At 34.7% G+C, this 25543-nt stretch overlaps 3 protein-coding genes, 1 long non-coding RNA gene and 1 pseudogene across 4 annotated transcripts; all 5 read right to left on the bottom strand.

The window, feature by feature from the left end:
* Positions 1-3316: 3316 nt before the first annotated feature.
* LOC144550152 (disease resistance protein RGA2-like) lies at positions 3317-6880 on the bottom strand. The gene has a single exon (XM_078298524.1). It carries the CDS (start codon positions 6716-6718, stop codon positions 3317-3319), a length of 3402 nt encoding a protein of 1133 aa, XP_078154650.1. The 5' UTR covers positions 6719-6880.
* A 31-nt stretch (positions 6881-6911) lies between these two features.
* Positions 6912-7400, bottom strand: LOC144550151 (disease resistance protein RGA2-like). Its single transcript, XM_078298523.1, has 2 exons — positions 6998-7400; positions 6912-6944 (listed from the first exon to the last, which is right to left on the bottom strand). The coding sequence occupies exons 1-2, from the start codon at positions 7298-7300 to the stop codon at positions 6912-6914; spliced, it is 336 nt and encodes a 111-aa protein (XP_078154649.1). The 5' UTR covers positions 7301-7400.
* Positions 7401-10227: 2827 nt separating this feature from the next.
* Positions 10228-10668, bottom strand: LOC144550150 (BTB/POZ and MATH domain-containing protein 1 pseudogene; annotated as a pseudogene).
* A 4152-nt stretch (positions 10669-14820) lies between these two features.
* On the bottom strand, positions 14821-16641 carry LOC144550156 (uncharacterized). The gene is made up of 3 exons (XR_013510135.1): positions 16615-16641; positions 16057-16174; positions 14821-15189 (listed from the first exon to the last, which is right to left on the bottom strand). It is a non-coding gene; the product is annotated as an uncharacterized LOC144550156 (long non-coding RNA).
* Positions 16642-17108: 467 nt separating this feature from the next.
* On the bottom strand, positions 17109-20387 carry LOC144550153 (disease resistance protein RGA2-like). Its single transcript, XM_078298525.1, has one exon. It carries the CDS (start codon positions 20308-20310, stop codon positions 17239-17241), a length of 3072 nt encoding a protein of 1023 aa, XP_078154651.1. The 5' UTR covers positions 20311-20387; the 3' UTR covers positions 17109-17238.
* Positions 20388-25543: the final 5156 nt, after the last annotated feature.

Raw genomic sequence — 25543 nt, 5'->3', positions numbered from 1 at the left:
AATAATAAGATTATTACTTCCAAAAAGTAATTATCACAAAGTAAAATGTAAACCTATCTGAAGCATTTGCTCAAGGATAAACTCCTCTCAGGATGCATCTGCTGTCAGATTGTGAAGCATTTGCTGAACCTGTAATGGTGAATTTAGTCAACACCTGATATCAGATATTGGTGCGACTTCCTCCTAAGAGCATATATATCAATTATTACCAGCATAAGCAAAGAAGTAAAACAACCCACTAATGGCTATCGGGTTTGGATCCAATTAATGAAAAAAAGTGGAAAAAACGAAATACCCAAAAATCATCAAAATAAATTACCAAGAAAGATCTTCCAACTTGCAAGAAATCCTTCCTCAGAGACTCCAGATCATTGGCCTGAAATTTCAATGGCAATACTTGAGGGAAAAGACAGAGACGAGACGAGAAGAGAAGAGAAGAGAAGAGAACAAATTGAGGGAAATTGAGTGTAACAAACCTCGTAGAAGAAGGGGCACGATGGAGAAGAGGGGCGGCGCGGTGGAGAAGAGGGGCGGCCGGCGCGGTGGAGAAGAGGAGGCGCTGTGACTGAGTTGGTGTTAGGTTCAATTGTTCGTGTTCGAACAGGAATCCATAGGTTTTGAGTTTGAACGGTTAAACGGGTTGTCCAAAGGCCCTTCAAGCTCGGCCCGGTTCAGCTGATCCGAACTGAACTTCGGGCCTTATTGATTTCATCCTGTTAGCAGACAATTATACTGTTCAAATAATATACCGTTCAACTTCTGTCCAATTAATGTTCGGCCCGTTTGTCCATGGACAATTGTGTCCAATTAGCAGGCCTAGATGTTAAGGGCAAAATAGTCAAAGAAAGAAAAAAGTAAAACATATACCAAGCAACAAGGTATTGTGGTATAGGGTTGGAGTATTTTCTATTTAATATCGAGCATCTATAGACCACCATGCTCTATTTATTAAAATTTCGAGATGTGTTGGCCCATAGGGTATTGTACCAGTTAACTTCCTACACGATTGCATTACCTACTTCCTTTTTTTTTCTCATTTTGGAGTATTCCACACATAAATACTCATCAATTCAATGGAACCTGGTGTATGTTCTACCAAATTATTGCTTCTGTATGTTATATCAGAATGCAAATCATGTTATATCTGTGGAGTTCATAACAATAATCATAGATTTCCCAAAACTAACTTCATAATTTACTGAGAAAAAACAATCACCTTTGCTCCTGAATTAGGGTGCAGTGCTCAAGCCCACCATATGTTCTGTCATCATCCTGTTGTAAAGTTGGTTTTGCATACCAAAAATTCAAAATTGTCAATCAGAGAGCTGCCGATGTCCTCATACAGAAAACTGGTACAAGCGCGAGAGTAGGATTCGAAATACAGAGGTTAAGGGCAAAATAGTTAAAGAAATAAAACAAAAAGGAAACATAAACCATGCAACCTGGGTATTGCTGTCTAAGATTGCGGTACCATCCAGTTAATTTCGAGCATCGACATACAAATGGGCACGATGTATTCATATCAGGTTGTGCTGGCATATACAAAAAAAATGAAAAAACACATCATAACTCCTATGGTATCATACAAGTTAACAACCTACACAACTCCAGTATTAAGTTTCCTCTTTTTCTCATTTTGAGGTATTTCACATGTAAATTAATGCATTAAAGTATTAATAAGGAGGTGCAGGTATATGCTGCCAGAGTAAATATTATCAAATTAATAAACAAAATTATATAAATTAAATTAATCTGATAAGAATTCAAATTTTCATTCTACCAATCAATTCAACTTTGATAACTTTTATCATCTAATGCAACATAATGATCATTGCTTTTATTAGAAGTTTGAACAAATTCCTGATTTACTGAGAAGAAAATGAACCTTTGCAAATGGATTGGGGCAAGGAAGTCAAGCCCACCAGATGCTACATCATCAGCCAACTCTGAGTTGGTGATGCTTTCTAGAAATTCAGAATAGTTGGTGTGCAAATAGGGAAACCTAGTACAAGAACTCAAGTTAGGGTTTAATTATAAAGAGAATAATATGAGTAAAAGCTTAAAAGAAACAAGAGGAAACAAAATTACGCAACCATATGTATTGAGGTCTATGAACCCATGGCTATACCAGTCAGTTTTGAGTATTCCTACAAAATCAGACCCCATGTACATGTATTTTTAGAAGTTGGGATTTTCATATATAAATTAACCATCCACCCAAAAATAAATTAGTGATATAGACAAGCTAAAGATCTCACAACATTTTGGTACCTTTTGGTTGAAGAGCGTTTTGTTCCTTTCCAATCAAATGGTCCGTCCAAAGAATGGCACTGAATACAATTGAATAGAGCAATTGTTATAATTCTCTGATATGCATCTGAAATATGCATTATTTATTTATTCGCATTTGTAAATATCATTACGCAAATGTCAAAATCAAGAAGCAATATCCAAATGTTATGAACATAAGGGCAAAAATGGAAAAGGTGGTCAATTGATTCTTTTGTTATACAGGAACAGCAGCAAGAATCCCCTTGCCACTCTCTTTTGCTACATATGAAAAATAACAAGAATACAAAGGGGATGTGCAGAGTCATGGATACAACAAGCTGTTGTGGAAGAGGAGGGTAAAAAAACAAATAGGTCCTTATGTCCATAGAAGCCTTTGCCATATATATATATTTGTCAATTCAATTAATTTTGAAAAAACTAAATAAAAGGTTAACTAAAAGGGGATAGAAAATAGAATGTTAAGTTTTTGTGGGGATGTTGAATATTATGACGTTTTCATGAGAAAATTGGCTATTTCAGAAGTTTAAGAAGTTTAGATGGACACACTAGAAATTCTCCCATTAAATTTGAAGCATTTAAAATATCAAATTTTTTTTTTTGCAGGATTATACCATATACAAATATGCTGGATGTTATTTGCCAATATAGTGGAATATTGGGTATTCTTTTGAGAAGGACCCTTAAGAAAGTTCAGAACCCATCTCATATACCAAATTTTAATGTGCAAAAAGAGACAATTCATGTGGGAAAAGAGACAATTCATGTGCTTACTCTTTCTTAGAACTGCTGCTATTTTGTTAAGCTTGGTTGTACTAGGAAACATCTCCCCCAATCACCAACTAAATTTAATTTCTGCATAAAGTATAAGAAAAAAAACTCAGGTCAAAACAATAAGTGTGGCTATAGAATGCCTACTGATCTACAATTTTTTTACCAATAGTTGTGTAGACCATCTCATATTAAGCTGGCCAAACAGCTAGTAACATGTTTCGCACAAGAAAATACTCTTCCCACGATGCATCTACTACCAGATTGTGAAGCATTCGCTGAACCTGTGAGGGTGTATTAAGTTAGCATCATCTATCAGATAATGATTTTCTCCTACAAGCATATATGAATTTTTTTGCAACACTAATGACTGTAAAATTATGCATTTGTTAGCATAAACAAAGATGCTACAAGACTGCCCTTGGGAAGTGAAAGAAAAACATTTAAAAAATAATTTAAAATGATATAGTTTGGATCTAATATACCTCATATGGCAATTATGATATATTGGTTTAGGATCATGCTGAAAAGCAAGTGATTTTGCACGATGGAAACGACAGTGCGAGATCCTTTGTATGTTGGATCTTCTTTCTTCTCCAAATTTTGTTAGTTGAATATTAGAAATCAGGTGTCGATACTTCCCATACTTTCGAAAATGCCTCTCCAGATGGGGACAACCTTTGATCCATAGTTGATTGAGGTTCTTTAGCTGTTGCAACAGACCTTCAGGAAGAACCCTTATCTTTGGGCACTCTTGGATCCTAAATTGCTCAAGTGCTTTAAGCCCTTCCATTCCTTCTGGAAGATATGCCAAGTTGGGGCAGCCAATGATGTAGAGCATATCTAGACTGGCAAGGCCTCCTATGCTCCGTGGTAAGGAGTTCAAGCTTTCACATTCCGTAATTCTCAAATATTTGAGAGCAACCATGCTTCCCAGCCATTCTGGTAAGAATTGAAGTTTCGGACATTCCCAAATATTCAATACTTTAATAGATGTTGAGCATTTGGGAATTTCAACCAGATTTGGACATCTCATGATTATGAGATCTTGAAGTATAGGCAATAGCACTTCTATTGTTGACTTCCCAACTGGTGATTGCAGTTGTGATCCAAGAAAGTTCGGGCAATCAATTAAACGAATTTCTCTTAGGCAATTCAAACTTCTGAACTCTTCCTCTGGCCAATAAATAATACTTTCACATTTCTTAATGAACAGAAAATCAAGAAATGTAAAACACTTCCAGAACCACAAGGACGTATTCCATGGAATATTTGACCCTATCAGAATCAGAGTTCGACATTTTGTTGTTATACTCACCTCCCCTTCGTTAGTCCCTATTGGTACAATACTATTGTATTTTTCCAAACATAACTTATTGAGAGACTCCCAAGGTTGAAAAGAAAGAGATTCAGTTACACCATGGCTCTCAAGTGAGAGGTCATGCAATGTAGTTAATCCTGTTGCAAAGCATGACAAGTTTTTATTTCCTTTAACAGACATTCTCATGAGCGAAGGTACAATTGGTATTGCAGTTAGTTGAGGACAGTTGTGTACTTTTAGTGTTTCTAGCTTGAAAAAAGCTAGTGATGACTTGTTGCCAACTTCACCTTCACACCAGCTGCATAATTCTGGAATTTCAGACAATTTCATGTATTTCAACGATGGAAAAGCTACTCGGGCATCTTCACAACCTTCGGCACTAGTGGATTCCCTATTGCAAAGATACCTCAACTTATCCAAATGTTTTAACTTGAGGATTCGAAGAAAAGGAAGCTTTTCTACTGGTGGTATTTCTGAACACTCTCTGCATTCAATTATATACATTTCAATAAGATTTTCTAGCATCTGGTACTCTCTCATCCAGACTGGAAGCTTATCACCTCTATATTCTTCGATTTTCAAAACCTTTAACTTGTTGCAAGGTTTAAGAGCACCCAACACTTCAAGATGATCGCAGTGCATAACCTCCAGAGCATTTGATTTTGGTAAATTGAAATCAACTCTTCGATGATCCATTGGCATTCCCCAGCATAATGCCAGATCATCCAGATTTTGTTTAGCTATCAAATTTGCTTCTGTTACATCTACAATATGCTTAATTTTCCCTATATTGTACAGATGCAACTGGCCATGCAGATTATTCAAGTTATTCAGCTCCCTAATACTATTACCAGCATCGGTGCCTATAATGTAGGTTGTCAGTATTTGCAGACAATTGAGCTGTCCTAAACCTTCTGGCATGCTTCTTAAATTATAACAATGTTCAATATAGAGATGCCGAAGGTTACTCATATACCGCATACCTTCTGGTAAATTTTTAAGATTGAAACAACGAATGAACCTTAGAGTTTGCAAGAGATAGAGAGTGCTTATCGCTTCAGGCAATGATGTAATTTCATAGTTCGAGAACTCCAGATATCTCAGGTGTTTCATTTTTTCGGGTGTAATGATAGTTTTCCAAATAGGTCGTACATGTAATTCTAATATACGCAAAGAGTTTGATTTTAGAAATCCATTTTCTTTGACATAATTAGAACCAAAGTAACGTTTGGACGAAATGAGACTCCGGATAGAAGGGAAGTAATCAATCACTTTGTTAATATCCATGGGAAGAGTCCTTATTGAAATATGATGGACATTAATCATTGGATGGTGAAGTTGTGTTGGTACTTCTGATGTGGAGAGACATTTGGCACCCATGATAGATTGAGCAAGGTCGTGCATCAGATCATGCATTTTGCATCTGGTTTCAGAGCAGTATCCTTCTCTCGTTCGATATCCAGAGTTGTCTATCCACCTCCATGAGACATGTCTGACCTCTTGAAAAAATGACCTCCAAGCCAACTCATTAAAAATATCACTGCCTTTCATTTCAAGGCTGCACAACCCATCAGATGGAATAAATCCATTTGCCATCCAGAACTGGATCAATTTCTCCTTGTCCATCTCATAGTCCTTGGGGTATACAGCACAGTAAGCGAAACATTGTTTCATGTATGAAGGTAAGTGGTCATAACTTAGCTTCAATACTGGCAAAACCTCATCTTTAGCACGCCTTTGTTTCCAGATCCTGCTTTCTTCGAGTACATCCAACCACTCTCGCATCTCAAACTTACAACTCATTAAACTACCTAGTGTAATAATAGCCAGTGGCAATCCCCGACAATTCTGAACCATCTTTCTACCAATCTGAATCATCTCTTGGCATTCATTTACCCCCTTGCTAAATGCCCTTTTGTGAAACAAACTCCATGAATCATCCTCACCTAAACATCCCAAATTATAACTCTCTACCGTACCCATTATTGTAGCCACTCTACCGCTCCTTGTGGTAACTACAAGGACACTCCCAGATTCACCACAGTTTAATAGATCTCTCAACCGTTCCCACTCACCGACATCCTCATTCCAAACATCATCTAGCACAAGAACATATCTCTTTCCACTTAAAACTTGGCGTAAACGCCTTTGGAGCAGTTCCATGTTGTCAATAGGAATATTGCATTCCCCCTGAACTAATTCAATAATTGATTTAATATGATGTCCAATATTAAACTCTTCAGACACACAAACCCATAATGTTAAGTTGAAGTACCCTTTCACTCTAGGATCATTGTACACCAGCTGAGCAAGAGTGGTCTTGCCGAGCCCGCCCATGCCAACTACTGGAATGACCCTGAGATCATCACTTTCACATCCTTCGAGCAATAATCGCAGTATCTTCTCTTTATCTTCGTCCCTTCCCACAACTTTTGATTTAATCACAAGTGAATCAGTTCTAATCCGATTGGTCACTTGCTGACTCCGGCCGTGGACAAAACCAAAACTCCGCATCTGGACAACAAGACCATCAACCCTCCCCACAACTTTCTTTAACTTCCCACTCATATTATAGCAAAGTAGAGGATGACTTTCAAGGGTAAAGAAGGAACTTACATTGCCGACCTTATGGCCACGTCTCACGGCATCCTGGTGGAGCTCCTCATAGAAGAACTCATCAAGCAGATCATCAGCATCATAAGCAGCTGACTTAAGCTTCTCAAGCCAAGATTTCACGGCCACGTTAGAATTTCCTTGCTCTTCAGCATCGGGAAGCACAGCCTGGATTTCGAGAAGCATGTTGTGAAGCTTCTCGCGCTGGTCATTGATGCCCCACATCTCCCCGATCCGTTGAAACAGTGAATCTGCTGCTTTCCTCAGCACGGCTGGAATCAAAGCTGATAGCAGTAGATCTGCCATTGGCGGTTTGAAAGGTACTTGAACTGACAAGGAGTGCAGGGAAGTCAATTTGTATCTCAAATTTTAGAGTAGGATGGTTTTAGAGAGAACAGAGAATATGGTCACAGGAAATGGTTTGATGATTGCAATATTAGTGTGAGAATTACTGTTCAATAGAGAACGTGTTAGGTTTCTCCTGGTCCATATGTATATATTTTATTGTTTTCCATGTGAGAGAGAAGAAATGATGGACTCTTGGTTATAGGCTAACGTATTAATAATATATATGTATCACTATCAGTTAAAATTAAATATATTGGACATTGCATTATTAGCTTATGGTAATTTTTATCTACCGAATTATCAAAGCCCAAATTATCAGTGATAGTTGCTGATGCACATTACTGACAAGAGAGGTCCGTCTACTGACTCAGATATCAAAAGAAGGGAACTAATCCCACCAATTATATTGGCTAAAGTTGTCACAGAGAAATCAAACTAGGTGTACCAAAGAAAATAACATGTCAACAACCCTGAACCACCAGTGGAAAAATATAGAGGAAAAACCTAAAAAAATATAGATGAAAAACCTAAACAGGACCAACATGAAAGCAACAACAAGAAATTCAAAAACAAAAATGCAACCATGATTTCATAATTGCATGTTCTTTGTTAACTCCCACAAGCTTATAATTTCTTTAACTTGGTATACTTGGCCACCTCAAACAATTAACCAAAAGAACATTAAAATAGAGCTTATGTCCTTGTATTACAATGTGGTCAGTCCAGTCTGGAAGATGCTCAAAAAATCAATAACTATAAAATTGTACTAGTATTGGATGAACACAATAAAGCAAGAGTGCAAAACTCACCAATTAGAATTAAATCTATTGATAGGATTCCTTTTTGCTTGAAAGGTTACATTGATTTGAAGCATCATAGTCTCAAACAACAATAAACAAATAACTGATACAGATATTAAACATCCAATAAAAGAAAAATTGAACCCAGCTTTGTCCTTACAATATTGGCAAATCATGTTTTATTAAATATCTGAAAATCTAAATATTCTTGCCAAACCTTGAATCAATTGATCATGAATGACATCATCACTCGGCAACACCCTACTCACCTCTCTCCCCAAAAAAGTAAACCCTTTACCCTCAATTCCACATAGCACGATATTCTCGTACCACTTCAAATCGTTATCAATATTAAATGCAAATCAATGACATGTGATTCCAGGAGAAATTCTAACCCCGATTGCCCCAATCTTTCTTCCTCGAATCCAAACCCCAATCTCCCCTTTATCTTTAGGTCGGCCCTTCACACCGTGCATGGATGCCACCTCAATCATAAAGTTTTCGGGGTTTTGGATTTCGGACTTTTGGGTTTTGGGATTGAGTTTTGGCTTCCGGGTTTAGGGTTTCAGGTTTTTGAGTTTCGGGTTTCGGGTTTAGGGACTCAAGCGGTCAAGCCCCTTGACATATTTTCTGAGAGCATATCCTCTGCGGAGGTTTTACCTGCGGTGCTGTGCGGTGGTTTTGATCTGGTCCGTTCGTTTCGGATCGGACGGACCAGATCAGATCTTGTCCGAATTTTAAAAAAACTCAAAATTTGGTGAACCCTTAATCCAGCCTGTCCAATCCGAAACGAACGGACCAGATCAAAACCACCACAACACCGCAGGTAAAACCTCCGCAGAGGATACGCTCTCCATATTTTCTTGCAGCAACAAAACCCGATTTCTCTGAGAGAAGAAAATGGAGTAGATAATGGCTTGTCTCGGTCCATGAAATGTTATGTCACCAAATGTTATGATTTTTGAAAACTATACCAAACATTTCAAAATCCGAAATTTTTATAATACCCAAAAAAAACATAAAATTACAGAATCTACTCACTGTTTGAATGAAATTCGGAAAATACCCAATCCGGTTATCCAATAACCGGATTTGTGACAAATTTCCGGTTAATGGATTCCCGGACTCAAAACAATATATCCAGTTAACCATTCACCGGAAAGTTTTTTTTTTAAATAACATATCTGAAAGTTGTATTTTTTTATTATTTTTTTAAAAACAGAAATTTTTTTATTTTTTTTATTTTTTGTATTGAAATATTAGAAATGTTGAATATATTTCTTTAAAAATAGATGAAATATAATATAATTTGATTTATTAGAAAGACTGCAACAAATAATCCGGATCAATATTTTTCAGGCCGGATTTTTCGCGGCTGTAAGAAAAATTAATATATTTCTTTATGTGTTATTGGAAAAAAAAAAAAAATACTTAGATTCTGAGTTATTGATTCCGGTTCAAAAGTCACTTCTATGTAATTTAGAAAATATTGTGATCCTTCTAGGACATTTAATTTATAAAACTCATCTACACAAATTAAACTTGATCTGGACAAGAGAACCCAAAATGTGTTCAAGTAAACTAATTATGAAGTGCACCTAAAATTAACCTTAATTAACAAGAGAACAAAATTTCAGGTAAAGAAACAAGACATGTCATGGAGGAATTTTTCTATATTTTGGATAACGATTCACTAAATTAAAAAAATATTGAAATAGCAAATTAATTAGACGAGCACTTATGGACCTCACATTTTTCAGGGACAGATATATTTTCAAATCTTGTATTATTAATGTAAGAAATTAATTTTATATATTTCTACCGAGTATTTAAGTAATTCTTGAAAATGGAAATCATCACAACACACAAAACACATACATTTTTATATCAAATTAAAAAATTATCACAATTATCTAAATTATAACAAATAACACGATTTAACCAGAAATTAATTAGGTATAAAAGACAACATATATCTTACTAAGAATTAAATGAAGAAATAACAAGTTTCATCTAAATTATAAAGTACTTCAACAAACTTAAATAACATAACAAACAGATTTAACACATTCATATATAACCATCTCAGGTTCTCCTGTTGCTGTCAACCTTTACCAGAAGCTCCTTGTAAACTGATGGACAACTCACCATAAAGCTTGCAAATACATCAGTTTCTGTGAAACTATGCAAAATCTTAGAAGAAGAAATATAGTTGAGACATATTTCTCTGAGTTGTTGGCAGTTATGTTGCGCAGCTAACACCAGTGTCGTTACCACATTGTCAGCACTAATTTTCTTGGCTAACCTCTCCTCACAAATGAGCCTTAATCTGTCCAAATCGTACCGATCAGCTGCTACAATTAAATGCTGAGCCGTGATATCTTCATCCACGCCTTTGTCGGTATGGTCGTCATCACTATCACTTGGAGGCAACATGTGATCAGTATATATAAATTGCAACATGGCCTTGAAAATCTGGGGCTCCATATCTTGAATCTCAATGCACTTAGCTTTGCTTTCACTCATAGAGCCAAAAAGTTCAGCCCGAAAAACCGATAAACGGGAGGCTAAGATAATTCGATGGGCTGAAAATGTTTTACCTTTTACCTTAAAGCAGATGTCGGTACCTTCTCCACTTTGCAGCAAATGATGGAAATGTTGGTGCATATTGGATGGAGGCACAGAGATGGAGCTATTGTCTTTTACTTCTTCTCTGGATGGCTCAAGGATTTGTAAATTGCACTCAACTGTAAAGCTATCATCCTTGACAATACCTAAACTATAGAAACTTTCTCTTGTGACCAACAAGTTAAAGTTGAAGAGTCGTGAATAAAGAAGATTAGACTTAGCTTTTATCAGTCATTAAGTTACTAATTAATTTGCCTAACTGATCATCAGAAAGCAACCTTTCATTAGCCGATACTTCAATTAAAGATTTTTTTTCCTTTATCGTACTGGATTGATTCAAATAATAAAGAAAGATACACAGCATGATCTATCTGATGGCACAAAATCTTAACACTACGATCCGACGGTAGAGATAGACACTAGAACTAATTTGTCTCAATTCTTATAAGAGTAAAATAGGAATTAATATAAAATTAATGTTAAATATAATGAATTGGATAAATATCCCGAGTATCTAAAATTTTAAAGGATAAATATGTAATTATTAGTTTTAAAGGGGAAAATACGTAATATTAAAGTTTTTGAAGGGGATACGTGAATTTCACCGTATATGTTATTTAGGCGTAGGCATTATTATTTGAGGGAAAAAATAATTTATTTCTGTGGCTGCTCTTGTTTGCACTTAATATCTTTTTATCAAAATATATCATGTCCGGAAGAATTTCAATGTTTTTTCAGCTGTGTTTTGTGAGGTTTTCCAATGACCTAATAAACATTTACTATGAAAAATAATAACACAACGTTACTGAATCTATGCTAAAGAGATAATAGAAATATATCAATGCAATAAATGAATTAATTAAGTTGAAGAGTCGTGCATGAAGAAGATTCATGAGCATGATCCCTGGCCTCAAGAGTCAAGAAACGAAGGGACTACATCTTAATCAGTAATTTAAAGTCTTTAATTATTTTGCCTCGTGATTTGATACCGATGATCAGAAAGAAACTTTTCACTAGCTAGCTAATATAATTAAAGAGAGGAAGAGGAAATACTCCATGAAAAAATGGAAATTAATTAGTGCTTTTGGATGGTTCAGAATTTTTAACTTTTTAAAAAATAGTAAAATATTTAAAAAAAATGCAAAATTTGGTCTGCAAGTACAATGTCATATGAAAATTGAACAATTCAAATCGACAATTTGAATCTTAAAATCGGACATATGATTCCATAGCGCGGGCACAATGCATATTACCATAGCCTCACTCAACATTTAATATGAAGATTAATAATAATAAAACTAGAAAAAAAAAACAACATTAAATTAATTCTACTAGAAATCCAAAAAGTGAAACAATCTATAAAAGTACCCGGAATTGGGGGTGTAAACAATCTATTGAAACAATATACATACTTCATTAGGTATTATTGTATAAAATACCCTACAATTCCGATTTTTTTATATATATTCAAAAAATAAATAAAATTTTAAAAAATAACCAACTAGTTGTTGAAATTGCAAAACTACTCAAACCAGTTAACTAGTAACCGGACTCAAATCAAATTTCCGGTCCTCCATTTCCCGGATCCGTTGAAATAGTCCGGTTAACCATTAACCGGAAATTTGATTTGAGTCCGGTTATTGGTTAACCGGATTTGTGCATTTTGCTTTTTTTTTTTTTGAAAACAAAATTGTTTTTTTTTGTATTAAAATATTAGAAATGTTGAATATATTTCTTTGAAAATAGATGGAATACAATATAATTTGATTTATTAGAAATACTGCAACAAATAACCCGGATCAATATTTTTCAGGCCGAATTTTTCGTGGCTGTAAGAAAAATTAATATATTTCTTTATGTGCTATTCGAAAAAAATAAAAATGCTTAGATTCTGAGTTATTGATCCCGGTTCAAAAGTCACTTCTAGGTAATCTAGAAAATATTGTGATCCATCTAGTACATTTAATTAATAAAAAGTTGTATCTATTTTGAGAATTTTTTTTGAAAAACAATCATTAAATAAATTAAAGTTTTTATTTTTTTTCAAAAATAGATACAACTTTTTATTAATTAAATGTACTAAATGGATCACAATATTTTCTGGATTACCTAGAAGTGACTTTTGAACCGGGATCAATAACTCAGAATCTAAGCATTTTTATTTTTTTGCAATAGCACATAAAGAAATATATTAATTTTTCTTACAGCTGCGAAAAATCCCGCCTGAAAAATATTGGTCCGAGTTATTTGTTGCAGTCTTTCTAATAAATCAAATTATATTGTATTCCATCTATTTTTAAAGAAATATATTCAACATTTCTAATATTTTAATACAAAAAATAAAAAAAAAATTCTGTTTTAAAAAAAAAAAGCACAAATGCACAAATCCGGTTAACCAATAACCGGACTCAAATCAAATTTCCGGTTAATGGTTAACCGGACTATTTCAACGGGTCTAGGAAATGGAGGACCGGAAATTTGATTTGAGTCTGGTTATTGGTTAACCGGTTTAGGTAGTTTTGCAATTTCAATAGCTAGTTGGTTATTTTTTAAAATTTTATTTATTTTTTGGATATATATAAAAAAATCGGCTACAATTCAACATTCTAACATTTTAATTATGTAGAGTATTCCGTTGGAACAATTCAACATTCTAATGATTTCAATATTTCCAATATATATATATATATATAGAGAGAGAGAGAGAGATAGTATTATATATTATGAAGAACTTTAAAATTCAGTACATATACTTTTAATTCTTATCATTCTTTCTTTTTTTTTTTAAAAAGTTTTAACTATAATTCTAATATGATAAGATAATAAACCCGATCAAATAGAATCTAGTTGTTAGAAACTATTTGTGATTGCAATTCAAGAAGCCCGAATTTAAAGGTGTTGTTATATTACTATCAAAATTGCATTAAAAGAACAACTCTATAACAACAACCATAACAATAACAACCATCATCACAAATAATAAATAATAATAAAAATTACAATAATAGCAATAATAACAAAATATAATGCTCAATTTATAACCTGAATCTTTCAAACCTACATTTCATAATTAGGCCCAAACCATCCGTTCCCCAAACTTCACAAAAATGAATCTTTCAAACTCATAAAAAAAAAAATGAGAAAGAGAGTTAAATATCTATTCATTGTGCAACATAATTAATGAGAATGAAGAAGATGGGCCTGTCGTCAGTTAATCGTTAGTTAATTGAACAAAGAGTATTCATGCGCCTGTGGTTGTCAGGAAGAAGATGAGCCTTTAGTTAGTTGATGGAACAGCAAGTATTCATAGGCTAGCTTATGCAATTACTCGTAAAAAATAGGGCATTCCTGGGAAATTTGGATCCCTAAAGTAACACAAATTTTGAGTTTCGATCCTCAGATTGACCCAGATTCTTAACGAACGGTCACGATGCAGATCCAAAATTTAAGTTACTTTAGGGGATCTAGACCTATGGGATCGCCGCTTAAGAAGATTGCGTTTCTTCTCAGCCTTAGGCTTAGCTGGATCGAACTCAACAACGGCCGAAATCGATTCTCTTCCTTATCACCTTCAGATCCAAACCGTCCAAATTTAATGAGGCCTATGCATGGACCGGATTGGTCTGTATTCTGATCGAACGGTGCGGAGACCAGAATCTGAATTCCAAATCCGTATTCTCATCGAAGAAAGACGGTTAAAAAACAGTTGACTGTTTTTTACCTGTCAATTTTGAGTACCTATACTGGTGGCATCATCACTGACGTCTCAATAACAGTCAGTAAATGAGTTTTTTAACAGTCAGTAAAGATGTTGTTTTGTACTAGTGTGCCCATCTAAAATAACCAATGTTTTCATAAAAATGACATAATATTCAATATCTCCACAACAACTTATCATTCTTTTTCTATCCCCTGTTATTTTTACAAATATACTCTTTTTTATTTTACCCTCCTCTCTCTCCGGCAATTTCCATGCTTTAAGAATTTCAGGATGAGGAATGTTCATCATTATTCTCAATTTGCTAAAACTTAAGCCTGTTTCCTTGGAAGAAGAGATGGAATACCACTAAAACTAATTAAATTGAAGAAGAGATGGGATACCCGACTCGGTACCGCACACATCATTGACTAAATCTCTGAAAGAAAGCAGAAGGATCACCACATCTCAAAATTACAAAACTGGGAAGTCTGAGATTTGTATCTCCTAGCGAACAGCAATTGCCACCCGTTTTCCTTTCCACTGTTGTTGGTATATATAATTTAATGTATAATATGTACCCATGTAAATCCTTAATTAACCATCTACCCACAAATAAATTTGTGAAATAGCCAAGCTAAAGATCTCACAACTTTTTGGTACCTTTTGGTTGAAGCACGCTTTGTTCCTTTCCAATCAAATGGTCCGTCCAAAGAATGGCACTGAATACAATTGAATAGAGCAATTGTTAAAATTCTTCCATATGCATCTGAAATATGTATTCTTTATTTATTCACATTTGAAAAAAATCATTGAGAAAATGTCAAAATCTAGAAGTAATTTCCAAATGCTATGAACATAAGGGCAAAAAGGGAAAAGGTGGTCAATTGATTCTTTTGTTATACAGTAATAGCAGCAAGAATCCCCTTGCCACTCTCTTACGCTATACATGGAAAGGTAACAAGAATACACAGGGATGTGTATTCTGTTGAGCGGCATAATGGCAGAGTCATGGGTACAGCATGCTGTTGTGGGGGAGAGGAGGGTTAAAAAAAAAAGTATATTTGTCAATTCAAATTTAGAAGAAAAAAAAACTATTTAAAAGGTTAAATAACTAAATGGGGATAGAAAATAGAATGTTTAGTTTTTGTGGGGATATTGGATATTATGTTGTTTTCATGAGAAAATTAGCTATTTCAGAAGTTTAGATGGGCACACTAGAAATTCTCCAATTAAGATTGAAGCATTTAAATATCCAAAAGAATTTATTGCAGGATTATATATATGTTATATACAAATATGTTGGGTGTTATTTGCCAATATAGTGGAATATTGGCTTCTCTTTTGAGGAGGACCCTTAAAAAGTTCAGAACCCATTTCATATAACGAACTTTCATGTGCAAAAAGAGAATTCATGTGCTTACTCTTTACTAAAACTTCTGCTATTGTGTTAAGCTTGGTTGTATTAGGTAACATCTACCACAATCACCAACTAAAATTAAATTGCTGCATAAAGTACAAGAAAAAAATCAGGTCAAAACAATAAGTGTGGCTACATAATGCCTACAGATCTACAATTTTTTTTTTACCAGTAGGTGTGTAGGCCATCTCAGATTAAGCTGACCAAACAGCTAGCAACATGTTTCGCACAAGAAAATACGCCTCCTGGGATGCACCTACTACTAGATTGTGAAGCATTTGCTGAACCTGTAATAGTGTATTAAGTCAAAATCAAATATCAGATAATGATTTATATGAATCTTTGTGCAGCAGTAATGACTGTAAAATTATGCATTTGTTAGCATAAACAAAAATGCAGATCAGCAACAAAAGAGAAACATATGGAAACAATTTATTGTCTACTGCATTGCTCGTGCTCGTTCTTATATATCATGTTTAAGGGTCCACAATGCAACAATTTTGTCTTTTTGACTTCATCAAATACAATAGAAAGAAAAGAGAACAATAATCATATACTGATAAGTACCACTCGAGCACTGGGGATCGATACTCTCCTGTTGAACAATGTTTGTAACAGTTGATATGCATGTATATATTACTTTGTAAGTCTACTTCGTTCTACTTTGTAAGTGAAGGAAAAACATTTAAAAAATAATTTAAAATGATATAGTTTGGATCTAGTATACCTCAGATGGTAATTATGATATATTGGTTTAGGATCGTGCTGAAGAGCAAGTGATTTTGCATGATGCAAATGATAGTACTGCGAGATCCTTTAATATGTCTGATCTTCTTTCTTCTCCAAATTTTGTAATCTGAATCTCAGAAATCAGGCGCCGATACTTTCCATACTTTCGGAAATGCCTCTCCAGGTGTGGGCACTTTTCAATCCTCAGCATCTTAAGTGCTTTAAGCTCTTCCATTCCCTCAGGAAGGACCCTTATCTTCGGGCACTCTTTTATCTGAAGCATTTCCAGACTAGCAAGGCCTCGTATGCTCTGTGGTAAGGAGGTCAAGCTTTCACATTTTATAACATCTAACCCTTTGAGAGCAATCATGCTTCCCAACCATTCTGGTAAGCATTGAAGTTTTGGACATTCATAAATATACAATTCTTGAATAGATGTTGAGCATTTGGGAATTTCGACCAGATTTGGACAGCTCATGATATTAAGATCTTTAAGCATAGGCAATAGCACTTCTATGGTTGACCTCCCAACTGGGGATTGCAGTTGTGATCCAAGAAAGTTTGGACATCCAATTACACGAATCTCTCTTAGGCAGTTCAAACTTCTGAACTCTTCCTCTGGCTAATAAATAAGACTGTCACACTCCTTAATGAACAGATAATCAAGAAATGTAAAACACTTCCAGAACCACAAGGACGTATTCGATGGAATATTTGACCCTATCAGAAACAGAGTTCGACATTTTGTTGTTATACTCACCTCCCCCTCGTTAGCCCCTATTGGTACAATATTGTTGTATTTTTTCAAACACAAGTAATTGAGAGACTCCCAAGGTTGAAAAGAAAGAGAATCAGTTCCATCATGGCTCTCAAGTGACAGCTCATGCAATGTAGTTAATCCTGTTGCAAAGCATGACAAGTTTTTATTTCCTTTAACAGACATTCTCATGAGCGAAGGTACAATTGGTATTGCAGTTAGTTGAGGACAGTTGTGTACTTCTAGTGTTTCTAGCTTGAAAAAAGCTAGTGATGACTTGTTGCCAAATTCACCTTCACACCAGCTGCATAATTCTGGCATTTCAGACAATTCCATGTATTTTAACGATGGAAAAGCTACTCGAGCATGCTCACCACCTTCGGCACTAGTGGATTCACTATTGCAAAGATACCTCAACTTATCCAAATGGTTTAACTCGAGAATTCGAAGAAAAGGAAGCTTTTCCACTGGTGGTATTTCCGAGCACTCTCTGCATTCATTTATATACATTTCAATAAGATTTTCTAGCATCTGGTACTCTGTCATCCAATCTGGAAGCTTATCACCTCTATATTCTTCAATTTTCAAAACCTTTAACTTGTTGCCAGGTTTAAGAGCATCCAACACTTCAAAATGATCACAGTGCATCACCTCCGGAGCATTTGATTTTGGTAAATTGGGATTAACTCTTCGAGGATCCTTTGGCATTCCCCAGCATAATGCCAGATCTTCCAGATTTTGTTTAGCTATCAAATTTGCTTCCATTGCATCTACAATATTTTTAATTTTCCCTATATTGTATAGATGCAATTGGCCATGGATATTATTCAAGTTATTCAGCTCCCTGATACCATTACCAGCATCGGTGCCTATAATGTAGGTTGTCAGTATTTGCAGGCATTTGAGCTGTCCTAAACCTTCTGGCATGCTTCTCAAATTATAACAATAATCAATATAGAGATGCCGAAGGTTACTCATATATCGCATACCTTCTGGTAACTTTTCAAGATCGAAACAATCAAAGAGCCTTAGAGTTTGCAAGAGATAGAGAGTGCTTATCGCTTCAGGCAATGATGTAATTTCATAGTTCGAAAACTCCAGATATCTCAAGTGTTTCATTTTTTCGGGTGTAAAGATAGTTTTCCAAATAGGTTTTACATGTAATTCTAATATACGCAGAGAGTTCGATCTTCGAAATCCAGTTTTTTTGACATAGTTAGAACCATAATAATGACTGGATGAAATGAGACTCCGGATAGAAGGGAAGCAATCAATCACTTTGTTAATATCTATGGGAAGAGTCCTCACTGAAATATGATGGACATTAATCATCCAAGTTGGATGGTTAAGCTTTGCTGGTACTTCTAATGTGGAGTGACATTGGGCACCCATGATGGATTGAGCAAGGTCGTGCATCAGATCATGCATTTTGCATCTGGTTTCAGAGCAGTATCCTTCTCTCCTTGGATGTATTATGTTGTTGATGTCCTTCCACCTCCATGAAACATGCCTAACCTCCTGAAAAAATGACCTCCAAGCCAACTCATTAAAAATATCGTTGCCTTTCATTTCAAGGCTACGCAACCCATCAGATGGAATAAATCCATGTGCCATCCAAAATTGGATGAGCTTCTCCTTTTCCATCTCATAATCCTTGGGGTACACTGCACAGAAAGCAAAACATTGTTTCATGTATGAAGGCAAGTGGTCATAACTTAGCTTCAATACCGGCAAAACCTCATCTTTAGCAGGACTTTGTTTCCATATCTTGCTTTCTTCAAGTACTGCTGACCACTCTCGCACCTCAAACTTGAAACTCATTAAGCTACCTAGTGTATTAATGGCCAGAGGTAATCCCCGACAATTCTGAACCATCTTTCTACCAATCTCAACCAGCTCTTGGCACTCCTTTACCCCCTTGCTAAATGCCCTTTTGTGAAACAAGCTCCACGAATCCTCCTCACCTAAGCATCCCAAATTATAACTCTCTTCCGTACCCATTATTGTAGCCACTCTACTGCTCCTTGTGGTAACTATAACGACACTCCCAGAATCACCACAGTTTAATAGATCTCTCACTTGCATCCACTTTTCCTCATTCTCATTCCAAACATCATCTAGCACAAGAACATATCGCTTTCCATTTATCTCCTGACGTAAACGTCCCTTGAGCAGCTCCATGTTGTCAATAGAAATATTGCATTCCCCCTTAATTAATTCAATGATTGATTTAACAAGATGACCAATATTGAACTCTTCAGATACACAAACCCATAATAGCAAGTTGAAGTATTCTTTAACTCTAGGATCGTTGTACACCAGCTGAGCAAGAGTGGTCTTACCGAGCCCACCCATGCCAACAATTGGAACGACCTTGAGATCATCACTTTCACACTCTTTGAGCAATAATCGCACTATCTTCTCTTTATCTTCGTCCCTTCCCACAACTTTTGATTCAACCACAAGAGAATCAGTTCTAATCCGATTGGCCACTTGTTGACTCCGGCCATGGACAAAACCAAAACTCCGCATCTGGACAACAAGACGATCAACCCTCCCCACAACTTTCTTCAACTTCTCACTCATATTATAGCAAAGTAGAGGATGACTTTTAAGGGAAAAGAAGGCACTTACATTGCCGACCTTATGGCCATGTCTCACGGCATCCTGGCACAGCTCCTCGTAACGAAACTCATCAAGCAGATCATCAGCATCATAAGCAGCTGATTTGAGCTTCTCAAGCCAAGATTTTACAGCTACGTTAGAATTTCCTTGATCTTCGGCATCAGGAAGTACAGCCTGGATTTCGAGAAGCATGTTGTGGAGCCTCTCGCGCTGGTCATTGATGCCCCACATCTCTCCGATTCGCTGAAACAGTGAGTCTGCCGCTTTCCTCAGCACTACTGGAATCAAAGCTGACAGCAGTAGATCTGCCATTGGTGGTTTGGGAGGTATTTGAACCGACAAGGAGTGGAGAGAGGTTAATTTTTATCTCAAATTTGAGGGCAGGATGGTTTTTGACAGGACAGTTGAGTGGAAATGGCTTGCTGATTGCATATGCAATGTGAGATTTATTATGCCAGAGAGAATTTGTTAGATATATCCCTGGTCTATGAACAATGTGAGGTGCCAAAGAGTGTTTCGGAAGCTAAGGAGATAAGATATGCTTGGGGAATATTCTTAGGAAGCCTATTCTAAAAGTGTGGATATTTTTCTTTCTTTTGGAGCAATTTCGCAGTTTAGGTTGATGTAAATGCAGCAATCAATCTCACTCACCGTTGAAATTTGAAAGTTGGTGCCGCTAGAGTGCAAAAGGGAAAAACCAAAGGACTATTCACCCAATGCGCATAGAAATCCATATCCTGTGAGGTAAGAGAAAATTTGGGTTTGGATCCAGACCGTCCGATCAGAATTCGAGGCAACCCAGTCCGGATCCAAACGCAAAATTTCTGTTGTCTCGGGTGATGTGTATTCATGCGCATAGACCCAGGTCCAGAAGAGCCCAGTTAGAGGATTAGACCAATTGACGAAGCAATCAACTGAAATCGCTCTCCTCTGCATCTCAAACGCGTAGTACTCGGCTTTTTGGGACATTATATCAATCCGATTTAAAATGAATGGACCAATTTCATGCGTCAAATTAAATTGGGCCTGGAAAGTTTTATCTTCTAACTTTTTGGTCCTTTGACAAGGCCTAGTCAAAGCTCAAACCCCATGCATGTTTAACAAAACATTGCTCCAATAAATTAAGGGACTTAATTGTAATATTAATAATTGACGGTGATGATGATGATTGTGTTCAACAAATAAAACATTGCTCCGAAAATCTCAATTTTTCTTGAGCTTTCTTTTTCTTGAGCTCCTTTGCTGGTTAAATGTGCTTCTGTTGTGAGATCGAAAAAAGGAAGCGGCACTAGCGTGAGGCAAAAAGGGAAATTTGAGGAGATACCCCAATAAAATCTCAGATTTGGAGAAACAGAAAACTTGTTTCTCTGCAACATTTTATTTATTTATTTTTTATTATTATTATTATTATTATTATTTTTTTTTTTTTGGGGGGGGTTTCATAAACAACACGGCGAAGAAAATAAATGAAATAAATGGAATTAATAAGAGTATCCATTTAATTATAGCATAATATATTTTTGTGCATTCACGTACCTTTTTTGAAATAAATGCATGGTTTGTTTTTTAATTTTATAAGTAAAGTAATTTTCATATCTAACATTAAGAAAGTTTATTCCTCAGCTATCAAATCACTTTAAAATAAGAAAATAGTTGTTTTGCACATAAAAAGTGGACTAAAGCTAGCGTTCTGTTAAGCTGATCACAAAGTTATTTGTTGCTATGTTTATTTTTAAAATATATGGGATTGAATGCAAACGATGAAATCATCAAACCGTTAAACCCGATCTTTACATATTAAGTTTGTAAAATTTTCAATTTCATTTAATATATAGGCCATAGGTTAAATAATGATGAAGAATGGATATATTTAAATAACTTATAAATCTTCAATTTTTTACCGTTTGAGTTTAATTAATTCAAAAAAAAAATGATCTTAAGGTTAAATAATGATCCCAATATTAGGATGCAGTACATTCTTGCATGATCCCCTTTGCTCTCGCCTAAAATTTGCTCTAGCAGGTGGCAATTCAGCTGAGTTTATCGAACATTGTCTCATTAATTAGGTATGAATTGATGGAGATGGCCTATATTATTAGCATGGAACTTGTTATGTTTTCTTATCTCTTCTTTGTTTTCATTATGTATAATCTTATTTTGAGATAATTTCTCTATTTCATTTTTTTAATGAAAACAATCGACCCCTCCTACTTCGTGTTATTATTTTTCTTTACAAGCTAACACCTCCGTTTTATGACTTCAACATTATATCTTCTTTTATTTCCTTATTGTGATCCTCCCTGCCAGGCTTGAGAATAACAAGAATTACGTGATGATGACAAACCCAATTAATTTCTTATACATTTAATAGTTTTCTCAAATATCTTAAAAAGGAAAATATATATAGCTATATCTGATTTTCATACCTAATTGTTAATTTTTCAAGTAACAAACTACTGAGAAATATAAAACCAAATTTAGGGAACAAATTAACTTAAAAAGGTGAAAAAATTATTGGCATGAGAGATTTATGTAGAAAATAGTACATAAGGAATCCATTAATTGGATCATATCATTTTAATTTGTCACCTAAACAACAAGAGACATGAACTTTCTATGACTATAAATTCTCCACATGCATGCAATAGTTGTTATATATTGACTGAAAATGTGATGATAATCTCATAAAAAGGTGTTACTTTTGTGAGCCTTAGGATGTATAATGGGTTTATCCATTTTTGGAATGAATGAACTTTAGGCCTGAATACAGTAGCATCCAACTATTAGGTCTTTTTTTGTGATCAAAACAGGAGAACTTTTTTGTCAATAAACATGAACTTATTTTTTCAGATATAACAATAAACTGTATTAATAAGATAAGGATTGTGACACTACTGGAACTACCTATATATATAACTTGAAATAAAATTACATCAAGCCCTAGGTTGCAAGGGTAGAACCAGCCTATCTATCAGTCAAGGAATGGGAAACAATATTTCTTAGGGTTATCCAGGTTTTTTTATTGATAAGAAACACTCAATAAAATAAAATTTAGGCCCATTGCTCCTAAATTGAATAATATTAGACGCGTGATGCAACGTCTCAAATTTGAAATCCTATCACCTAGAGTGCAAATTTTGAGTTTAGTTTCAGATTGTCAGATTTGTTTTGACACAAATATTAAAGAAATCATGTGCATTCCACATTCTGATCACACGGTCCGAATCTAAACTCAAATTAATGGAGATCCGGACTCAAATTTTTATGGTATTTTTTTTTTTTAAGTTGATTGACTGTCCACATTAATTGTTATTGCTTCACCATAAAAAGAAATCTCAGATAGTTTTTTTTTTTTTAACCACCATTTCAAACAGCCCCTAATTAAGTCAAATTAATGCCCAAATATAAAAGATACGGTCCCAGATAACATAAAACATCAACCTCAGTGACAAAGAGTACTCTCCAAAGCACCAAAAATGGCAAAACCAACTTAAACAAGTTAAATGACTAATTGGTGAGCTCCATGATTGCACTAACAATATCTCCATCAGCAGCCTTGACAACCTTGACAGCCTTCGACCAGGACATGGGGGCCTGAGTCATGACGAGCTCGATATCCTTGGGCTCGACATTGGTCTCATTGCATTCCTCATCTTCGTCGTCTTGTGCAATTGCTGATGTCTGGGGCTTGGCAACCATGTGGCAATGCATTGGTCGATGACATATTTATTCTTTATTATTGCTCTTCCTCGGACTTCTCAGGAGCTGGGGGAACAAGTGAAAATATTTTTTAGAAAGGTAAATTTTTGTTTGTGGACATTTTTTTTCTTAATTCTTTGCAAATGCAGACTAAAGGATATGTTTGGCTGGTCTAAATTATTTTCTTCATAATATATACCAAATTTAATGATATTGTCATGGTTCAAAGATATTTTTTCTAAGCCATTTGACAGACCAAAAAAAAAAATTGATCTTAGAATCCTGCATTTTGCCAATTGATTGATTGTCTTTTATCATTAAACCAAAAGTGTTTTTGATTTCCTCAATCATTAAATGGTTTTGTAAGATAAAAGTTAAAACTTAAATTAAACTATCAATTGCATATTGTAAAGTTAATGCCATTGAGACTTCCCTCTTAAACTAAAAAAATGTTAGATTGAGTTATGGCCGGGTTGTCAAAGTCATATTGGTCCTGTTAAGAAATGATCCATGTTTTTGTGGGTTATAGCAAACATGTAAGTGCTCCTGGTCAGGAGATGAATTGATTGACATGGGCCATTTAAATATGCAAACTGCTATGATTTCTTCTTTTATCTTTGTTTTCATGCTGTATAATCAAAATTTTAGTGAATTTTTTCATTTCATTTTTTTTTCGTGAAAACAATGTGCCCACATACCTTTTTGTCATTAGTTTTCTTTACAAGCCAACACCTCCTTCGTACGACTTTACCGTCAAATGTTTTTACTGGGTTTTAAAATAACAAAGATTCTGTGAATACAATGAATCCAATTGTTTTCTTGTACATTTAATGATTTTCTCAAATATCTTAACAGATTAATATGTATATATAAATACCTAATTGTTAATTATTCAAGCAACAAAACTACTGAGAAACATACATAACCTAAATTATTGAACACATAATTAAAGTGTAAAAACTATGGTCATGGTAAATTTAAATAGAAATATTTGTCATGTATGCATTTGATCATATCAATTTAATTTGTCACCTAATCAAGATACATGAATTTCCTATGACGCTAAACTCTACACATGCAATTAATAAATGATATCTCTTGACTCAAAATGTGATGATCATAAGATCATTGTTACCCTCCTCTAAAATATTTTATAAGAAAAACAAAAGGTATTACTTTTGTCATCGAGCTTTAGAATGTATAGTGTGTGTATCCATTTTTTTAAATGAATGAACTTTAGGCCTCAATTCTGCAGCATCAACTATTAGGCCTGCTCTTTTATTTAATGTTGTTATTCATTTTTAACCCTCAAAAAAAACTATTAGGCCTGCTTGTTTTTGTGATAAAAAAAATGAAAACCTTTTTGTCAATTTCTTATACATTAAATTATTTTTTACATATAACAATGAATTGTATTATTAAGGATAGTGGAGCTTGAACTACCCTATAAAAAAAAAATTACATTAATCCATATGTTATTCAAGTAATATTGGTCTCTTTGGCCTTACCAAAAATCATGTTTTTGGTTCCATCAAATATAACTATATCGTTTCTCCAAATTATGCTGTAATTGTTAGCTAATCATTATAATTATGATATCCTAAATCCTAATGTAAGTAATTAGTTTCATAAGGACTTGTTTTTTCCTGCTTTTACTCATAGTGTGCAAAATTAATTAAGTGCCTAACTGCCTTAATTAATTGGGCGAATAATTCAGGACTTTTAAGGAAAAATCAAAATAATAATATAATAAATAAAATAATAAAACAATAAATATGGAATAATAATTATCAAACAAAAAATAATAAATTTAGACATTACGACATCTCATATGACGACTTTGGGT

This window comes from Carex rostrata, unplaced genomic scaffold (assembly GCF_964058835.1).
Source record: "Carex rostrata unplaced genomic scaffold, lpCarRost1.2 SCAFFOLD_224, whole genome shotgun sequence".
NCBI lineage: Eukaryota > Viridiplantae > Streptophyta > Magnoliopsida > Poales > Cyperaceae > Carex > Carex rostrata.
This window is presented reverse-complemented; position numbering and strand designations above follow the sequence as displayed.

Coding starts and splice junctions, on each gene's coding strand:
- LOC144550153 (XM_078298525.1), bottom strand. CDS start 20,310: ATGGCAGATCTACTGCTGTCAGCTTTGATTCCAGTAGTGCTGAGGAAA.
- LOC144550151 (XM_078298523.1), bottom strand. CDS start 7,300: ATGGCAGATCTACTGCTATCAGCTTTGATTCCAGCCGTGCTGAGGAAA. Junction 6,945..6,997: donor GTGGCCATAAGGTCGGCAAT/GTAAGTTCCTTC, acceptor CTATAATATGAG/TGGGAAGTTAAAGAAAGTTG.
- LOC144550152 (XM_078298524.1), bottom strand. CDS start 6,718: ATGGGCGGGCTCGGCAAGACCACTCTTGCTCAGCTGGTGTACAATGAT.